Source organism: Calypte anna, chromosome 1, assembly GCF_003957555.1.
Source record: "Calypte anna isolate BGI_N300 chromosome 1, bCalAnn1_v1.p, whole genome shotgun sequence".
In the NCBI taxonomy this organism is placed as follows: Eukaryota; Metazoa; Chordata; class Aves; order Apodiformes; family Trochilidae; genus Calypte; species Calypte anna.
In genome coordinates, this window is record NC_044244.1 from 186,997,393 (window position 1) to 187,012,780 (window position 15,388).

General features: G+C 45.1%; 1 protein-coding gene across 4 annotated transcripts in view; it reads left to right on the forward strand.

Annotated features, from left to right (window-relative positions):
- The window catches only part of SESN3 (sestrin 3), a 47,195-nt gene extending 38,897 nt beyond the window's left edge, over positions 1–8,298 (forward strand). For all 4 annotated transcript variants that reach the window (XM_030458027.1, XM_030458034.1, XM_030458020.1 and 1 more), the window contains one exon: positions 474–8,298. In XM_030458027.1, coding sequence (XP_030313887.1) covers positions 474–560 — 87 coding nt within the window. In that variant the 3' untranslated portion in view covers positions 561–8,298. The remainder of the gene's footprint in view (positions 1–473) is intronic.
- The last annotated feature ends 7,090 nt before the right edge of the window (positions 8,299–15,388 follow it).

The following is a 15,388-nucleotide window of genomic DNA, read 5'->3' on the forward strand; positions in this document are numbered from 1 at the left end:
CTGCCCCCTCCCTTGAAGTGCTTAAGGTCAGGTTGGATGGAGATTTGAGCAACCTGGTCTAGTGGGAGGTTGGAACTTGATGGTCTTCCAACCCAAACTGATCTCTGATTCTGTGATTCTATGATTCTGTTTCCCTATATAGCAGTCACAAATGGTAGTAAAGAAAACAAAAACATAGTTCAGAAAGAACTAATACCATTAAGATACAAAAATAGTTTTACTGGCACTTATTGGATGGAGTATTGCCTAAATCAGGAGTTGAGGCTCGTTCCTTGCAGTGCTGGGATGTTGTCTAGTGCTGGCATCATACACAGCTGTCTGAAGTGGAGCTGGAGTCCTGAGTGGGGCATAGGGAGAAAGGAGATTGTTTTTTCTTGCTGAAACACTTTAGTAAATGTTAAAAATTCTACTTTAAATGAATTCACAGTGTTGCATTCAGAGGGGAACTAAATGTCTGATTTAATTTTTGACAGGTTCATGTCAATCTACTTCTAATGGAAGCTCGTATGCAAGCTGAACTTCTGTATGCCCTTCGTGCCATAACTCGTCACCTAACCTGAAGCATTCGCTGGGCAGGAGCAAAGGAGTTTTTACTGAGTATGTAAAGACCTTTTGAAATAGATACACACCAGAAGCTGTTTGTGATGTAGCATCAGGTTATTCAATTCCCTAGTGTCAAAGTTTAGCCGTGCTTCTCGCCGGCTGTAATGTGCAATGACGTGTTTTATTTTCTTGATGCTTAACATTACTAATGATAACAAAAGTAACATTGAGGAGCACTACTCTGCATTGTTTCCGGCTGGATTTCTGCACAGTGGTCAGGTTCCTGAAACTGTTTTTATTATGTCCAATCCTAGCGCTTTGTCCTTTAAGCACAAGAGTGAAGTGCTTAGAGACTTCTTTTTCCAAGCAATCAATTTTCAGATTAGTGGAGTCCAGCAGAGGATCAGTTCTGCCTGTCCTGAGAAGGTACCACCACGTTGTGACTCGTGACAGAGAAGCGCGGGCTGTGGCGCATTGAGTTGCCCACTGGATTCTTCTGTTGTTTCCTGGAGACTGCTTGCCAGTCACTGTCTTACTACAGCAATTGAAGGTGATGCAAGATGTGGATGACAACATTGAGCACACTTTAATGTGAAATTAGTTATGATAAATCCTACAGCATGCTACTGAAGTGCGAAATTCATCTGCTTTGTCGTGCCCCTTCCCAAGGGAAGAGGCCTGACCGTTTGCCATTTTAGACACTCTTACTGTGTTTCAGCCATGCATTATCTTGTTTTGCTGACAGTCACCCTCAGTTGTCCTTGCAATATCCATGCTCATTACATCCATTTTTTTAGCTGGCACCTATCAAGTTAACACACAGGCTGACCAAAAATAGGGTTGTGGGGTTTTGTGCACTCTCTTCTTTCTCGATGTTTTAACTAAGGAAAGTAAAGGAAAGTTAGCATATCTGTTCTTTCATATTGGATGTATGGAAATTTATTTCCCATAACTTCTTCATAGCATGAAATTTTAATAGTCAAAGTTTAAAAAGTTTCTATGCATTAGTGTGAGTGAACAAAAGAAAAGTGCAATATTTAAAAAGAAAGCAAGCTTTTTTCCCTGTCATGCCACTGCTAAAGTGTCCTTCCTATATAGCCATAAAGAAATTTTAAAACCAAATTTCTTTATTGTCTAAGGCCTAGCAGTTTTGTTTTAGCTTTTATGGCTTAAGACAACCTGATACTAAGATGCCAAAGCATCCCCAAAGCAAAGCATTCTTGGACAACCAGTAATATTGGGGAAGGGAAGAAATAAGCTGCCAAAAATGTCACACTTTTGTGCTGTTTTCTGTTGCTTTTGACTAATTTTTAAGAGCACAAAATGTTGATATTTATAGCTTTATTTTGTATTGCATTTAATGAACCAGTGAAGTGCCTAAAGAGATGCTTAAACTTACCCAGTAGGATGCAAGTTGTCACTGCTTCAACCTCTGTTGGTTTGGATTTTTAATATTTCTTTGAGGAGGGTGACTTATTTCTGTTGCATACATTCAAAACTCACTGGATAGGTTTATTTTTAATATTCCATTGGATTGTAGGAGTTAATACAGGATTTTTATCTCCATTTGGGATTGCAGAATAGTTTAAAAAAGTATCTGTCGTATTTTAAGACTTTTCATTGACAAAATCATGGACCAGTATGATACTAAAGTTAATTTTCTCTTTTCTTCCTTTTTCCTGATACTCTTCACATGTTGGTTTTTTTGCTTTATCCGTCTGTTCCAGATTGGAAAGCTAAATGATTGTACACTTTTCTGCACTTTCAGACTCTGCATGTGAAAACCTTTTTGAGGAAAAAAATCAATATTTTTTAATGTAATGTTGGCTATTTAAAAAGCTGCCCAACAGACAGCATTGGACTCTCCCCTAGAGAGACCATTGGGTAAAACATCAGATTTATTTATCTTGTTTAGGTAACAGTAAAGATTTCTCAGAAGTGTTGAGATGCTCATATGTATGAGCTTAGATTACCTTTCTAAGTTGTTGTAATACTTTTTCCTCCCTCTTGTGACTGTAGTGGCCATACCTAATGAATTTTGTGCTTAAAACAGTTCTGCTGAGAGAAGCTTTCATGCAATACTTTTGATTTTTTTTCCAAGTGATGGGAACTGGACAGTACTACTTTAAATTCTTTTGCTTTGAAAAGTCAAGTAGTTCTCAAAAGCACAGCTGAGCTCGGCAAAGGAGATGAAACTAGGTGTGGGTAACTAATAAGATGGCTTAGTTTCCCTTCAGAAATGCAAAAGAAAATTGCATTTAGAGTAGGTTGAATTTTACATTTGGAAACATGAGTGCCTTTACTTCTTTCCTTATGAAATACACTTGCCAGCTCAAATGCCTTCAGAGCAAAGTACATGAGCAGATTTGAAATATAGAAACCATCGATGGATTGCTTCATAACATTTGTAGTAAATCAGTGATTTTTTTTTTTTTGCTCTTTTTAAGGTGCCATATCAGGTCACATATGGCCTGCAAGACATTCTACTATAGTCATTAATACAACTAGTTTGCTATTTCTCTTTTTTTAAATATTAAATGCAAACTTGAAACTTCTGGAAATGTTTTCCATGTGGCATTTTTTTTCAAAGTATTGCATTTACAGTGTAACAATTTATAGCCTAGTTTTTATACTTAAATTTATTATTGTAATAGATATTTGTTCAGAATAGGTATTTAAAGTCAGACAACTCTACCATACACTTTATGCACGCTTTAGGCTCACACTGTGCCAAATTTTAATGTGCAAGTGTTCTTGAATTTTTTGCATTTTTAAAGCACTCATGAATGTGAATCTTCACACTTTGTTCATTAATATTAGTCTTCAGAGTACCATAATTGTTGGAAGTGTAGATACTTTTGTGTCCTTTACTGGAATTAATATTTACCAGCATTCATGTTAGTCCACAAAATTCCAGCCGTGACCAATATAAAAACAGAATGTAAAGTCTCCTGTCTGCTGGAGAGAAAGTTTGGTAGGCACAAATTAACCAGCAAGCACAGGGAATGCTGTCAGCAGGGAGCAGAGCTTTTGAGTACAGACAGCTTCTTCTCATTGCAGAATCACTTCAAAACCTGTGTTGCAATAGAGTATATTCTTGCTGAAATTGCTCCTTTTTTTGGTAATGAAGAGAAGTGAAAAAGGTGCCTATTGGAGAGAGCTTTTGCATTTCCCAGAACACTCTGGCTGCAGCTGAACATCACCAGAGTGCCATCATGCAGGAATAGAGACAATTTTAGGCTAGGGTACAGTTTGTGCAGATAGCTACTAAAGCTGCTGCCATGGTATCCTGTGAGAACTTTGGTGACCTGTAGAGGGATTTATTTTCATCAAGACTGACCTGAAACATGCATTCTTTGTCCCAAAGCCTTCAAAAGGATGTACTTTCAGCTTTAGAAGTTAAAGGATTGCCACTATTAGCTCTTCCTATGTATTAAAAAAAACTTTAAGGACAGGAAAATCAATGGCTGTAAAAATTTATAAATGTAGGTCTCAATAAATTTAGAACAGATCAGAACAGAAAGGTCAAGGCACCAGATTCTTCAAAAATATTTTTATTCATAGTGATGTTGATAGATATTTTCATGGGATTTGGAAAAAACAGTTAGTTTCCTAAATTTCAATGGGAATTTAAGCACCTAGGCACTCAGCAAAATCCTACAAGATACCCACTTGGATTTTTGAGTCTGATTTTCAAAGATACTTAGTCATCTAAATTCAGAAGAATAAAATAGGTTTCCACAGAGATTAAAGGAATAATGTGTAGCATTTCCATGCAGTGGATTTGCAGTGATTGTTAATGAAATCAGTTTTTTGGGGGGACTTAATATAGGCTTAGAGAAATCTTTCCCAAAGCAATTAAACTGTAAGCTGCTGCTCTTGCAGAACAGGTTCTCGATGTTTCTCACACATGTGTTTTCCATGAACACAGGCATGCATTTCAGTCTCATGTTCCAGAGTTTGGACTCCCTTTTAGGAGAACTGGGATATTTAACCTCTACTTGCAGAAAATATTTATTGGCAGTAGCAAGTGGAGAGCTTGTGCTTGGACTAGAAAGTTTAGGCCAGAAAGAAATACTCCAAATCTTTTTGATTTCAAGTGATGTTCTTTCAGTTACTCTCCTTAGAGGTTTGGATCCTTCTGCCATAAATAAAGGATGATATTGCACAAAATGGAGAGGGGAGGGAGTGGAATCATTGTAAGTGAACTTTCTCAGAACTGATCCGAACATAAAACATTAAGAATTGGTTTGCCGTTAGCAATAACTTCAAGAGCTTGACATAAATGTCCATTTTCACCATTTGAACTTCAGATTTCTTTCTCTGTAATGTCCCCCAGCACCATGTTTGTGTCAATAGATACATCCACCAGCTTTTCCACATTTGGGAATTGTAAGTGGAATTTTGCATCTCTGAAAGTGAATTTAGCATTTCAGACCTACTGCATAGATCACATCTGTGGGAGGTGGAGAGAGCACAGCAGTGTGAGGAAACTAGGAGCATCTCGATCAGTGTTAATTTATCCCTTAGAGCACATTTCCTGGCATGAGGTCATGCTGCTGCTCCTCCAACACAAATCAGGTCTCTCTTGCAGACACTGAATCCTTCTGCTGCTCACCAGGAGCAAAAATTGTCATTTTCCAACCTGCCACCACCCTGCATCAAGTGCTTCCTGTCTTCCCAATTCACAACCCCTTGCAGTCATGCAGGGACAACCTCCTAGCCTTAACCTCATACACATGTGCCAGGTTCCTGTTATCACCATTTTGCTATTGAGTTCAGAGGGTCTTTCTCACATTCAGAAACACTTAATTGCCATAGTAGATTATTTCTGGACAGTAAAAATCAAATTTAGATAGCATTTGCCAGTAGCGTGTCAGATCCCGTCTCTGGGGTCACAGTAATAATCAAGTGGATCCACTAAGGAAACATTTTCTTTGGCAAAACTCCCCATGTTTGAGCTGTTTAGCAGTACAGGTCTCTTTGAGGTTCATCTAATGGGGCATTTGAGGTCCTCTTGTGCCAGGCAGGCTTACAGAGCTGTTGTGTGGGCAACTTCTCAGGTGCCTTGCAGCTGGGCAGACTGCAAATGGCATCTGGAACACATGGATTTGGGGTTTTTTGTTAATATACAACAGAAATCCAAATGCATGCCATGGAGTGGCTGCTGGAGACACAGGCAGCCTTGGATGTTCCTGTGGGTACTGAGTATGATTTGGGCTCATGGAAAATAGAAATCTGAATTCTGCTCTTGTTCCTGACTGTAGTTAGGGATGGCATTGAAAATGCCAATTAACTACTAATTGTGGGGAGCAAGCCATGCTGTCAGCATCAGAAGGTGTAAACCACGGGCACTCTCAGAGGGACACAACCAGCACAGGAGAAGTTGATGTGTTTGTTCAGATGAGGAAACTTCACCAATGTGTCTGAGAGATCCTTGTGTATGTCTGTGTGTAGGGGAGATGGTGGGAGATGCCTCCTTTACAGGTTTCCAGAGGGTTTCCATAGGACAAGAACTGGGACCCTTTCCTTACTCTAAAGATGGAGCAGGGGAAGGGAACCATTTACTTCTGCCTGAGGAAAATATGCCACTGTTGAATTACATTTTCTTGCCTCCAAAAGCCCTTTGAAGGGAGTTTTCAGACAAAATTGTCTCTCCAGCTGAGGGGTCTGAGGGGCAGCGACAGCAGCAGATCCAAACATCCACGGTCCAGAACTGTTTCTCATTCCCCACTTCATGCTCATCTTGTGCCACCAGACCCAAACCTCTTCCCTCCAGCCCAGCTGCCACGTGCCTGGGTGCTGCCTGCTCGGGAGGTGGGAGATGTGGCGCTTTTTGGGGGAAAATAATAATAATAATTAGGCTACAGCCCTTGGACTCTGCAAGGCAATGCAGTCAGAAATAATTTCATGACTGTGACCGGAACTGGATACAAACTGTAGCTTAAAAAAAAAATAGGAATTTTGTAAACTTGAAATCTCTCAATTTTACCCTTATCTCCTTTTGCTGGAAAGCCACATGATGAATGTAAATGCTTTTATCTTTCTATCCGACATAACTGAAAATCAGACTGCCAACTCCTTGTTTTGTATTAGTCTTTTTTTTTTTCATTTTTTTTTTAAGAGAAAATTGTGAGCAATATATGTAGCATGCTGTGAATGTCTGTTTTGATCTTTATAGTTACTCTTTAATCCATCAGTATTAACACCAGTTCTTTTTTGTGTTCCCCTTGGTACTTCGTATGCAGTGTAAAAGCAGAAGCTGTGATCGGCTTTGCAGTCCTGTGCCGTGTTACTGTAACTCCTTGATTTTTTTAGGAAGCACCTGACTGTGGGCCACCCTGGGGCAGGCAGCGTGCCCTACACGACTGCCACTTTTTGGTCTCTTGTACTTTGTATAGTTTTAAGTAGAATAAGCTTTTTAACAGAATATTGATGCGGTTTATGAGTCACGCAGGCTGCAAGTGTCCGGTGTGTGAGAGTCTTTGTATTTATAGTTGTTGGGGTTTGTTTTTCTTTTTTGTTTTGTTGTTGTTTCTGTTGTTTTGTTGGGTTTTTTTTTTAATTCATAAAGTAGCAAACTTGATAAACATAGCCACTTTAAAACTGCTCTTGCTAAACATACCCTGCTGTAGATAAAATACCACTGTAGGGATGGGTGAGCTGAGCCCCAGTCCCAGCTGCTCTGCCTTTGGCCACACGGGGACCCAGATGCCAGGACCCGAATATCTGGTGTGTGTTTCAGCCCCTGTGCCCATACGGCTGCCAGCAGGGGCAATGGTGAGCTGCAGGCTGCAAGGAGCAGCCACTGGACCGAAATCATGAGCACAGTGTTTCTGCAGCTGAAAAGCTTCCGAGCCTCTCTCTTGAGTGGAAAAAAAAAAAATAAAAAATCCCCTGGTTTGCTGTCTGCAGAACCTGGCATGTCAGGGTTAAGCAGAGGCTTCAGCTCCCGGTTGGTGGCTGTGGGTCTGAGCCCCCTTGCCTCAGGCTGGGGTTGGGTTGGGCAGGGCTACATCTCCCTCCTCTTACCCTCTGGACAGGGGGTAAAGTGTACCCAGCCCCAGCCCGGCAGCTTCTTGCCTTCTCCTGCCACAGCCACACAGGTGTTCCGGGGTGGAGAATGAGGACAAAGCTCTGATCCTGCTGCTCCCTCCCATCAACACAAAGTGGGGAAGCTCTGTGGGTCCTTACAGCATCCCACGGGCAGGTGGCACATCACCTGTCCTGCCTCTTGGGCCACCACCTGCCCTGAGCTCTGGAGATTCACCACAGGCTCTGTGCTTTCACAGGAGGTTTGCCTGCAAGGTGAGGCAGCTGCTAGGAGCTCACAGTGGGTTTCCACAGCAGCTTCCATCATTTATTTTTTTCTGTTGTTGCTGGTTGGGGTTTTCTTGGTTTTTTTGTTTGTTTTTCAGAGCGACAGACTGACCTAGTGGGATGGAATTTTTTTTGTGTGTGTGACTTTTGTTAGTTTTTAAGTTACCCAACTTGAATTTATCTGAACAGATGCAGAAGGAACTTTTTTTTTTTTGTGAGTTAAGAGACAAAAACACAATTTTAAACAAAGGAATCATGTATTAACATTTTAACAGCAATTCATAAATCTGCACTTTTTATGAGGTTTTGAAAAAAATCTATTTATAGGTACGGAACAATGGGGTTTGTTTAAAACTGTATCGCATTTATACTTGCTGAAATTACTTTCATTGTTATCGGTAGGAATTTCATTGGTTAAATAAAATGGCTAAAACCCAGCTCCTGTTTCAGCTCTCATTTGCCTTGTGCTGAGGAGCACGTCTCTGGAGCAGAGCATCCTGTGTTTTAGGATGAGATCCAGTCTTGGAAGCATCATTCCCCCCCATGCCCGTTCTCTGATTTTTAATCTGTGTGTTATTTAAGCTATACATTGTTTAATCTATACATAGATATATCTGAGATAGAAAATAATTCTATATAACCCATGTGAACATAGGTCCTGAAAAATACATTGTGTTGCCAAGGGGCATGTCACTTAAAATAGGAAGCCATCAGTGGTGAGGGATGAGGCATCATTATGCCCTTGGTACAGGGCTGGTCACCTTCCCCTTAGAAATGTGCTTTGTGAAAGCCACAGTCAGTGGGGAGCACCAGGAGCTGCTCCCTTCCTCTTCCAGGGAATCCTGAGCGAGCCCAGGGGCAGAAGCAAGTGAGAGCCACAAACCCTGAAGGAAATGGGAAGGCTGGAAGTGATGTGTGTGGCTGGGGGCAATGACAAGCTTACCCAGCAGCCAAATTACCCCCCCAGTCCTGCCAACTGCCCCATCCAGCCCCCAAGGAAGGGAGGCAAGGAAAGGATCTCCTGGGGGTATGCCCTGGGAGAGATGCTCCCCTCCCTTCCCCTCCAAAGAGACAAAAAGAGTTAACACAGACATGGGCTCTTTGGGGTGGATCTGGTCCTCCTGCTTCTGGATTGTCACCTGTCCTTGCCTCACCCTGCAATGGAAAAAATTCCCCTGAAATACCTAAAAGCCTATTTCCAGTTCTGCTAGAGGTCGTGTGTGCCCCCAGGAGGGCTGTGACCCAGAGCTGTCACAGCTGTGACCCAGAGCTGTCACAGCAGAGCCATTGGCTACTGGCATCTCCAGCTGGTCCAGCTTCATCCTGCCCTGAAAGACAGACTGATCACAATATATAAAAAAGTAAAGTGTAAATATATGAAGTGCTTATTTATTTCTTTTCAGTGGGAGACACCTGCAACCTGGTCTAGTGGGAGGTGTCCTTGGCCATGCAGGGGGGTTGGAACTTCATAATTTTTAAGGTCCCTTCCAACCCCAGCCATTCTATGATTCTGTGACGCAAAACACAAAAAATAGCTGCCATCTCAGGTCCACACAGAGCCTCCCATCCCCTTATGGGCTCTGCAGCTGCGACCTCCAGCCACCAGTCCAGTTTCAATTGTGGCAACTGCATCACCAGCACCATCATGAGAAAGATTTTAAACTTGGAGTACTCCTCAAAGCCAAGGCAGGCTGTAGGGTTCTTGCTTTCTTTCATAAAGGTCCCACAGCATGGGTGAGCAGCACAAGAGGACAGTGCCCTCCTCAAGCAAGCCCAGCCCTGATTCTGATCCCTGAATCCTTCACCCAGTGCATGGTGTGGGTGCTTAGATGGGGAGACCAAGCATGGGGATTGGATAGCTCCACTCCCTGGAGTGGAGCTTGCCTCTCCAGCCACTTACCCCCAGGAGAACAAAAGCTGAAGGTGTTTTACATATGTTGGCCATTCCCCAGACCCTCACCTTAACCATCCTCCCCTGCACTGCTACAGCTCTGCTGGCATCTGGCCACACAGCTGCTTCCTCCTGCTCCCACCCTGGCTTGCCCCAAAATCCCCCCATGACACCTGAGGGTAGTGGCAAGCCAGCAGCCGTGTCACAGGGGGGCCATTAGGCTGTCCCTGCTCCCCATACATGGTCTCTGTGGGATGCTCTTGGGGATCTGGGACAGAGCTGTGCCCAGGGTAGGGGTGGGCAGCCCTGCATGGGCAGCATGGCCCTGGGGAGGCCCCCAGCCCCCCTGGTCCCCCTCCAGTGCCCCTCACGAGCAGCATCAGAGGGTAGCACGGCCACCCCCAGCCTTCCAGAGGAGCTGGAAAGCCCAGGAGCAGCAGGGGGGAGGCTGGGGAAAGTTGAATTTCAGCTTTCATCCCAGCACACCTCAGGTTCTATGTACTGTGTGGACCATCCCAGACCCCCGTGGAGGGCCTCTGGTGGATCCTCTGTGCCTCACCTGTACGTCAGTCGCTGCCGATGGGCACCCACTGGCACAGGACTTGACTTCAATGCTGCGTGCTAAATTAACTCAAATTATAGGCCACGGGGGGCACGTAAACTCCCCACAATAACTTTTAACTTGGTCATGACAGAACAATCTGGTGAGGCACCTGGCCAGCGGAGCAAAGGCTCCATAAATCCAATTGAGAATTAGAGTTGTTACAATAGCATCACTCATCGTGCTAATGAGCTCCTCTAAATGTCATTGATTTTCTGTAAACAGAATCACTGCATTTGCACTTCCTGCTAGATTAAAGCCTACCTTCTGCATCCTCTGCAGGGGATGTGTATCCTCAGGCTTTCTTCAGGTCCTCGGAGCAAAACTTTAACATTTCTGACCTGCAGGAAAATGGCTTTGCAGAAGGGAAGCAGCCGCCTGGGGCTGCTGTTTGGAGCATCAGTGTGTCCAGGGAACAAAATGTTGCCAAAAACTGAATACATAAAATACAACAAAATGTGATTTCAACCCAAACCAAAGTGTTTTAGCAGTCATGACATGGAGCAGTCAGTGTTGGCCTGCCCAGGAATGGATGCCCCAGCATTTTGCTGCTGCAGTCTATGACCCCCACAGATGACTTCACCTTCAGCCCAGACCTCCCCTGTGTTGTCCTCCTGGTCTTGTGCTTCTTGTGATACACCAAAAACTCCAGGAGCAGAAGGAGGCAGGATGGGGAGCTGATGCTGCCTGAATACAGGTTATTAATTCTCCTTTTTAAATTACCTACATCACTTCCTCTGCAACTGGTAGAGAGACAGAGAGATTCCACCAGAGGGTGACATCTGCCCTGCATCATCTCCTGGGGGAATCTCATCTGCTTCCAGCCTCCACATCAGGGGAAACAGGGTTGGGTTGCAGTGTTCAGCTCAAAGGATGAAACTCCAGTGAGCATCTGCAGTACAGTACAGTGATTCTGCAAAGCTCTGAAAACGTTTTTATCACATCTGAGCTGATCTCTGGGGTTTTTCTTTCAGTTTGTCAATGAAAAAGAAAAACAACGCAAGAAAAAAATGCAGTTTTTCCACAAAACAGGAGCAGAAGCAGCTCAGCTTGAGGCATCCTTTCCTGCTCTGATTATCAGACCTAAATGCAAATCCCCCCCACCACAGAGGTCCAGAACCTCAGTGCTGTGCCCCTAGGGTTCCAGCAGTGCAGGGATGTGCTCGGTGCCTGCATCTGCTCATATCTGGGAACAGATGATGGAGAAGGAGGGAGATTTTGAAAATGCTCCCAAGAGAAAGAAAGGACAGGTGCCAGGTTCCCAGGTACACCCCACTCCACCAAATCAAGGGCTTGGAGGGATGATCTGTGGCATTACCAGATCTGGGGATGGACAAAACTACCCTCCAAGTCTTCTGCTGGAGACGAAGTGCCTGTTCTCTACTCTTTAATGCCCTTTAGATGGGATCTTATCAGCACTCATAAATCCTTTAGCTGTGGCTCTCAGGAGGATGGGGCCTGTCTATTTCCAGTGCTGGCCAGTGAGAGAACAAGAGGTAATGGGCACAAACTTAAACCCAGGAAGTTTCATCTAAATATGAGAAGGAAACTCCTTTACTTTTGAGGGCAGCAAAGCACAGGAACAAGCTGCCCAGAGAGATGATGGAGTTTCTGTTTCATCCATACCCATTGTAAAAAAAAATAAAATTATGCCTTAAATCTAGTCTGACACATCCCATCCATCTGCTGCTCTTTTCCCACCAGCAATGAGGCTCCCATGGTTCCTCCCCTGACCACTTTGTGTCACCCTGCCTGCTTCCTGCAGCTCCTGCTTTTGGTCCACAACCCCCTTCTACCAGCAGACACGGGAAGGTTCAGCAAAGTCTGCATTATCACAGCCGTAAACACACGGTGACATCTGCTCCAAATGTCCACTCTCCACCACCAGTTCAAAACACCAACTTATCAGTATAGATGGTACTGCAGAGGGATTTGAAGCCACTGCTTCAGTTTTGCTGCTGGCTCACAGGAAAGTGGCTTCTATCTCCCAGGAACATGGTCACAATTTCTGGGAAGGACACAGCCTTTTTTCACCCTTACAAATGGGAGAAAATGAGACATATGCTAAGATGGGACACGACTGCCAGGGCACTCGTCTGAGATGGAGACAGCCTCTGTCCAAACCTCTAATCCAGACCCTGGGCTGTTCTTGGAAAAGATTCTGGTCCTTGCTCCAGCCTGGACCTGAAAAGTCTTTTCCACTAAATATGGTAAACTGCCATGAGAAGAACTCTCTTGAATAAATTAGCCCATTCTGACAGGATACATTTCCTTGGAGATTTTCCAACCAGCTGTAACACTAACGCTGCTGGAAAGTCTGGAGGACTTTCTGCTTGGCTGGAAACATCAGTTCTGTGGAAATCAATGGCAGATGTTACTCAGTGTGAGATCTATTCATGAATCAAAGTAAGCTCAGCCATCTTGCAGAGTGTGCATTGGGATCACATCCTTGCTAAGACACACATCCCAGACACACCTCATGCTCCTTGCTCCCAGGCAATCCTTCCTGGCCAAACAAGTTGCACCAGTGTTTATTTTTTGATACCTTTTCCATTTTGGGCACTGACTATGGTGGAGAGAGAACCTGTGACCAAGCATGGCTCAGCTCACAGCAGAACTGGAGCAGCTCCTTGCCAGAGGGGAAGCCCAGAGCTGGTGATGGAGCTTCCCAGAGAGCTGAGCAGCTCTGAGAGGTGCAGTGGCAGCAGAGGTCCATGGGTTGGACACTGCAGGCATTGCTGAGGCTCTCTGATACCATGGGCACCCAGCCCCAGGGAGGATGCACCAGAGACAAGGGGCACCTGGAGGTGCACAGAGGCCTTTGTGCTGAGGGGCTGGGTGACCTGGTTGAGGCAGCGGCCCCATCTCATTTGTCCCCAGTCACTGCCAATGATGGGACATCTACAGGTTCCTTGGGCAGCCTCTTGCAGTGTCTCACCAGTTCCTGCAGAGCTGAGAGGAGCACAAGCTCAGCTGGAGGTGTTCATCTGCCCACACATACCTGTAAAATGCAAATGCCAACATCTGGTTTGCTCATCCCAGGATCTTTATACCATCAGTGGAGGAAAACAGCTGCTTTTAGGGAGTGCTTGTTCTACCTTTCAAAAAGGTTGGGATAAAACCAGTCAAGGTAATGGCACCACTGGCAAGGGAGTTTCTCCTTGTCAACTGCAAAGAATCATCCTGCTGGAATGTGATTTTTCTGTATCCAAGCTGGCCATCATGCTGCACCCAGGTACATCTCACCACAACTCAGAAGAACAAAAGAAATCCCTTTTTCCTCTCTCTTGGGGCACATACAGAGCTAAACTTGCTGCATGAAACCCCTCAGCTTTTACCTACATATTCTGCAGCTTAATAAATTGACTCTTAAAGTGCTTTGAGAGAGGAAAGGTGTTTTAAGAGCACAGAATGGCAATTAATATCAGATGTCAAGCTGTAACAAAGAACAACTGTGCTGCTGGTGCTTTCTTGATTAGTCAGGGCTCCCCAGGTTGCATTATCTCATTTGCAACTGTGACAGAAACGTGATACCAGCCCCTCTTTGGAAAATTAACTTTTATTTTGTTGAAGTCATGTGTTTCCAAGGATAGAGTAAAGCTCAGAAGCCATAAATCATGCCCAGATAAGAGTAATCTCAAACAGTTGTTAAGTTTGTAGCAGGATGTTGCTTGTTCTGTGATAATTGCTCAGGTTTGGAGGCAGATTTCCCATCGCCTGCCCAGACACACAGCACAGAAGGGAACGCCCTGTGCTGGCTGCAGATCTCACTGCTTGAAATACCAGCAAGTTAAGACAATTTTAATAACACTGTTCCACATCTGCCCAAATCCTACAGTGCTGCAGCCCCATGGATTTCAAGGACAGAAGACACAGAGCACAGAGACCTGCAGGCCTGTCCTGAGCTGGGCTGGGGAGCAAAGACAATGGAGATGCTGGAATGCAGAGCTCCTGAGGTGCCTCAGCTTTGCTCCTTCTCAGCACATGAGTTGTCCCATCACTGCAACTGGGAGGGTGCATGAGGATGCAGGTGAAGCTGGGATGTGGGGGATGCTGGGTTAAGGTGTGGGGAAGTTGCTCTGGGTGCAGGACCCCTGAGAAGTGCATCACTGGCCACTGCACAGATGAGTTGGGTCAGAAATAAGGCCAGGAAAAAAAGGCATGAGATGGGCAGCTGTGAGGGAAAGCTGCCTCCTCCCCAGTGCCTGGGCTGCACTTGAGAGCATCTGCCACCACACATGTCCTGGGAACTCAGGGTCCCCCTGGACCAGGCTGGCACCCCAGTCAACCCACCTTGGCATCTCCTGGGACACGAGCTGGCTGCACTCTTGCCTTGATGGTTCCCATGTAGCCTGAGAGGAGTGCAGACTAAATGGGCAGGGTCTCCATAAGTGGATGAAAAAACAGCTCCACCTCTGCAGCAGGGCAGGCATGTTCAAGTGGGCAAAGATGCTTGCAAGCAGCCCCTCTTTTTCCACAAATCATCCATGACACACAAAGGGTGAGACAAGGAGTAATCTTCTCTCCTCGCTCATCCCATCATCTCCCCACTTCGTCCCCATCACTGGCATCCCCAGCAATGACATAAACATCACTGCCAGCAAGGGTGCCACCTGGTCCAGGTGTGCTGTGCTGTGCACACAGCTGGCAACCCCTGAGCTCAGGAAATGACTCTCTGGCAATGCCAGCCCTAACAGTAAAGCCTTTTGCTGGGCATTTACCCTCCATGGCTGATTTTAGAAATGTAGAGAAGGGAAGAAGAGGTTGAGTTGCCCTTGTGAACTTTCCAAATCTCCTTTTCTCTCTGACTCCATTCCCCCCAGCTGGCAGTAGGAGGCAGAGAGACAAAGCTGCTGTGATGAGTAACTGGGCTTTCTGCATCACAGGACTGACCACCACCACCACTGGGTCCCACCCATGGCTGGCAGCACCAGCCTGCACACCCCTGGCACTCCTTATGGGATGCTATGGCAGATCAGAGGCCCACAGCCACCTGGCACAGGAGGGAGGGACAGGGCTGGGGGTGAAGGGAA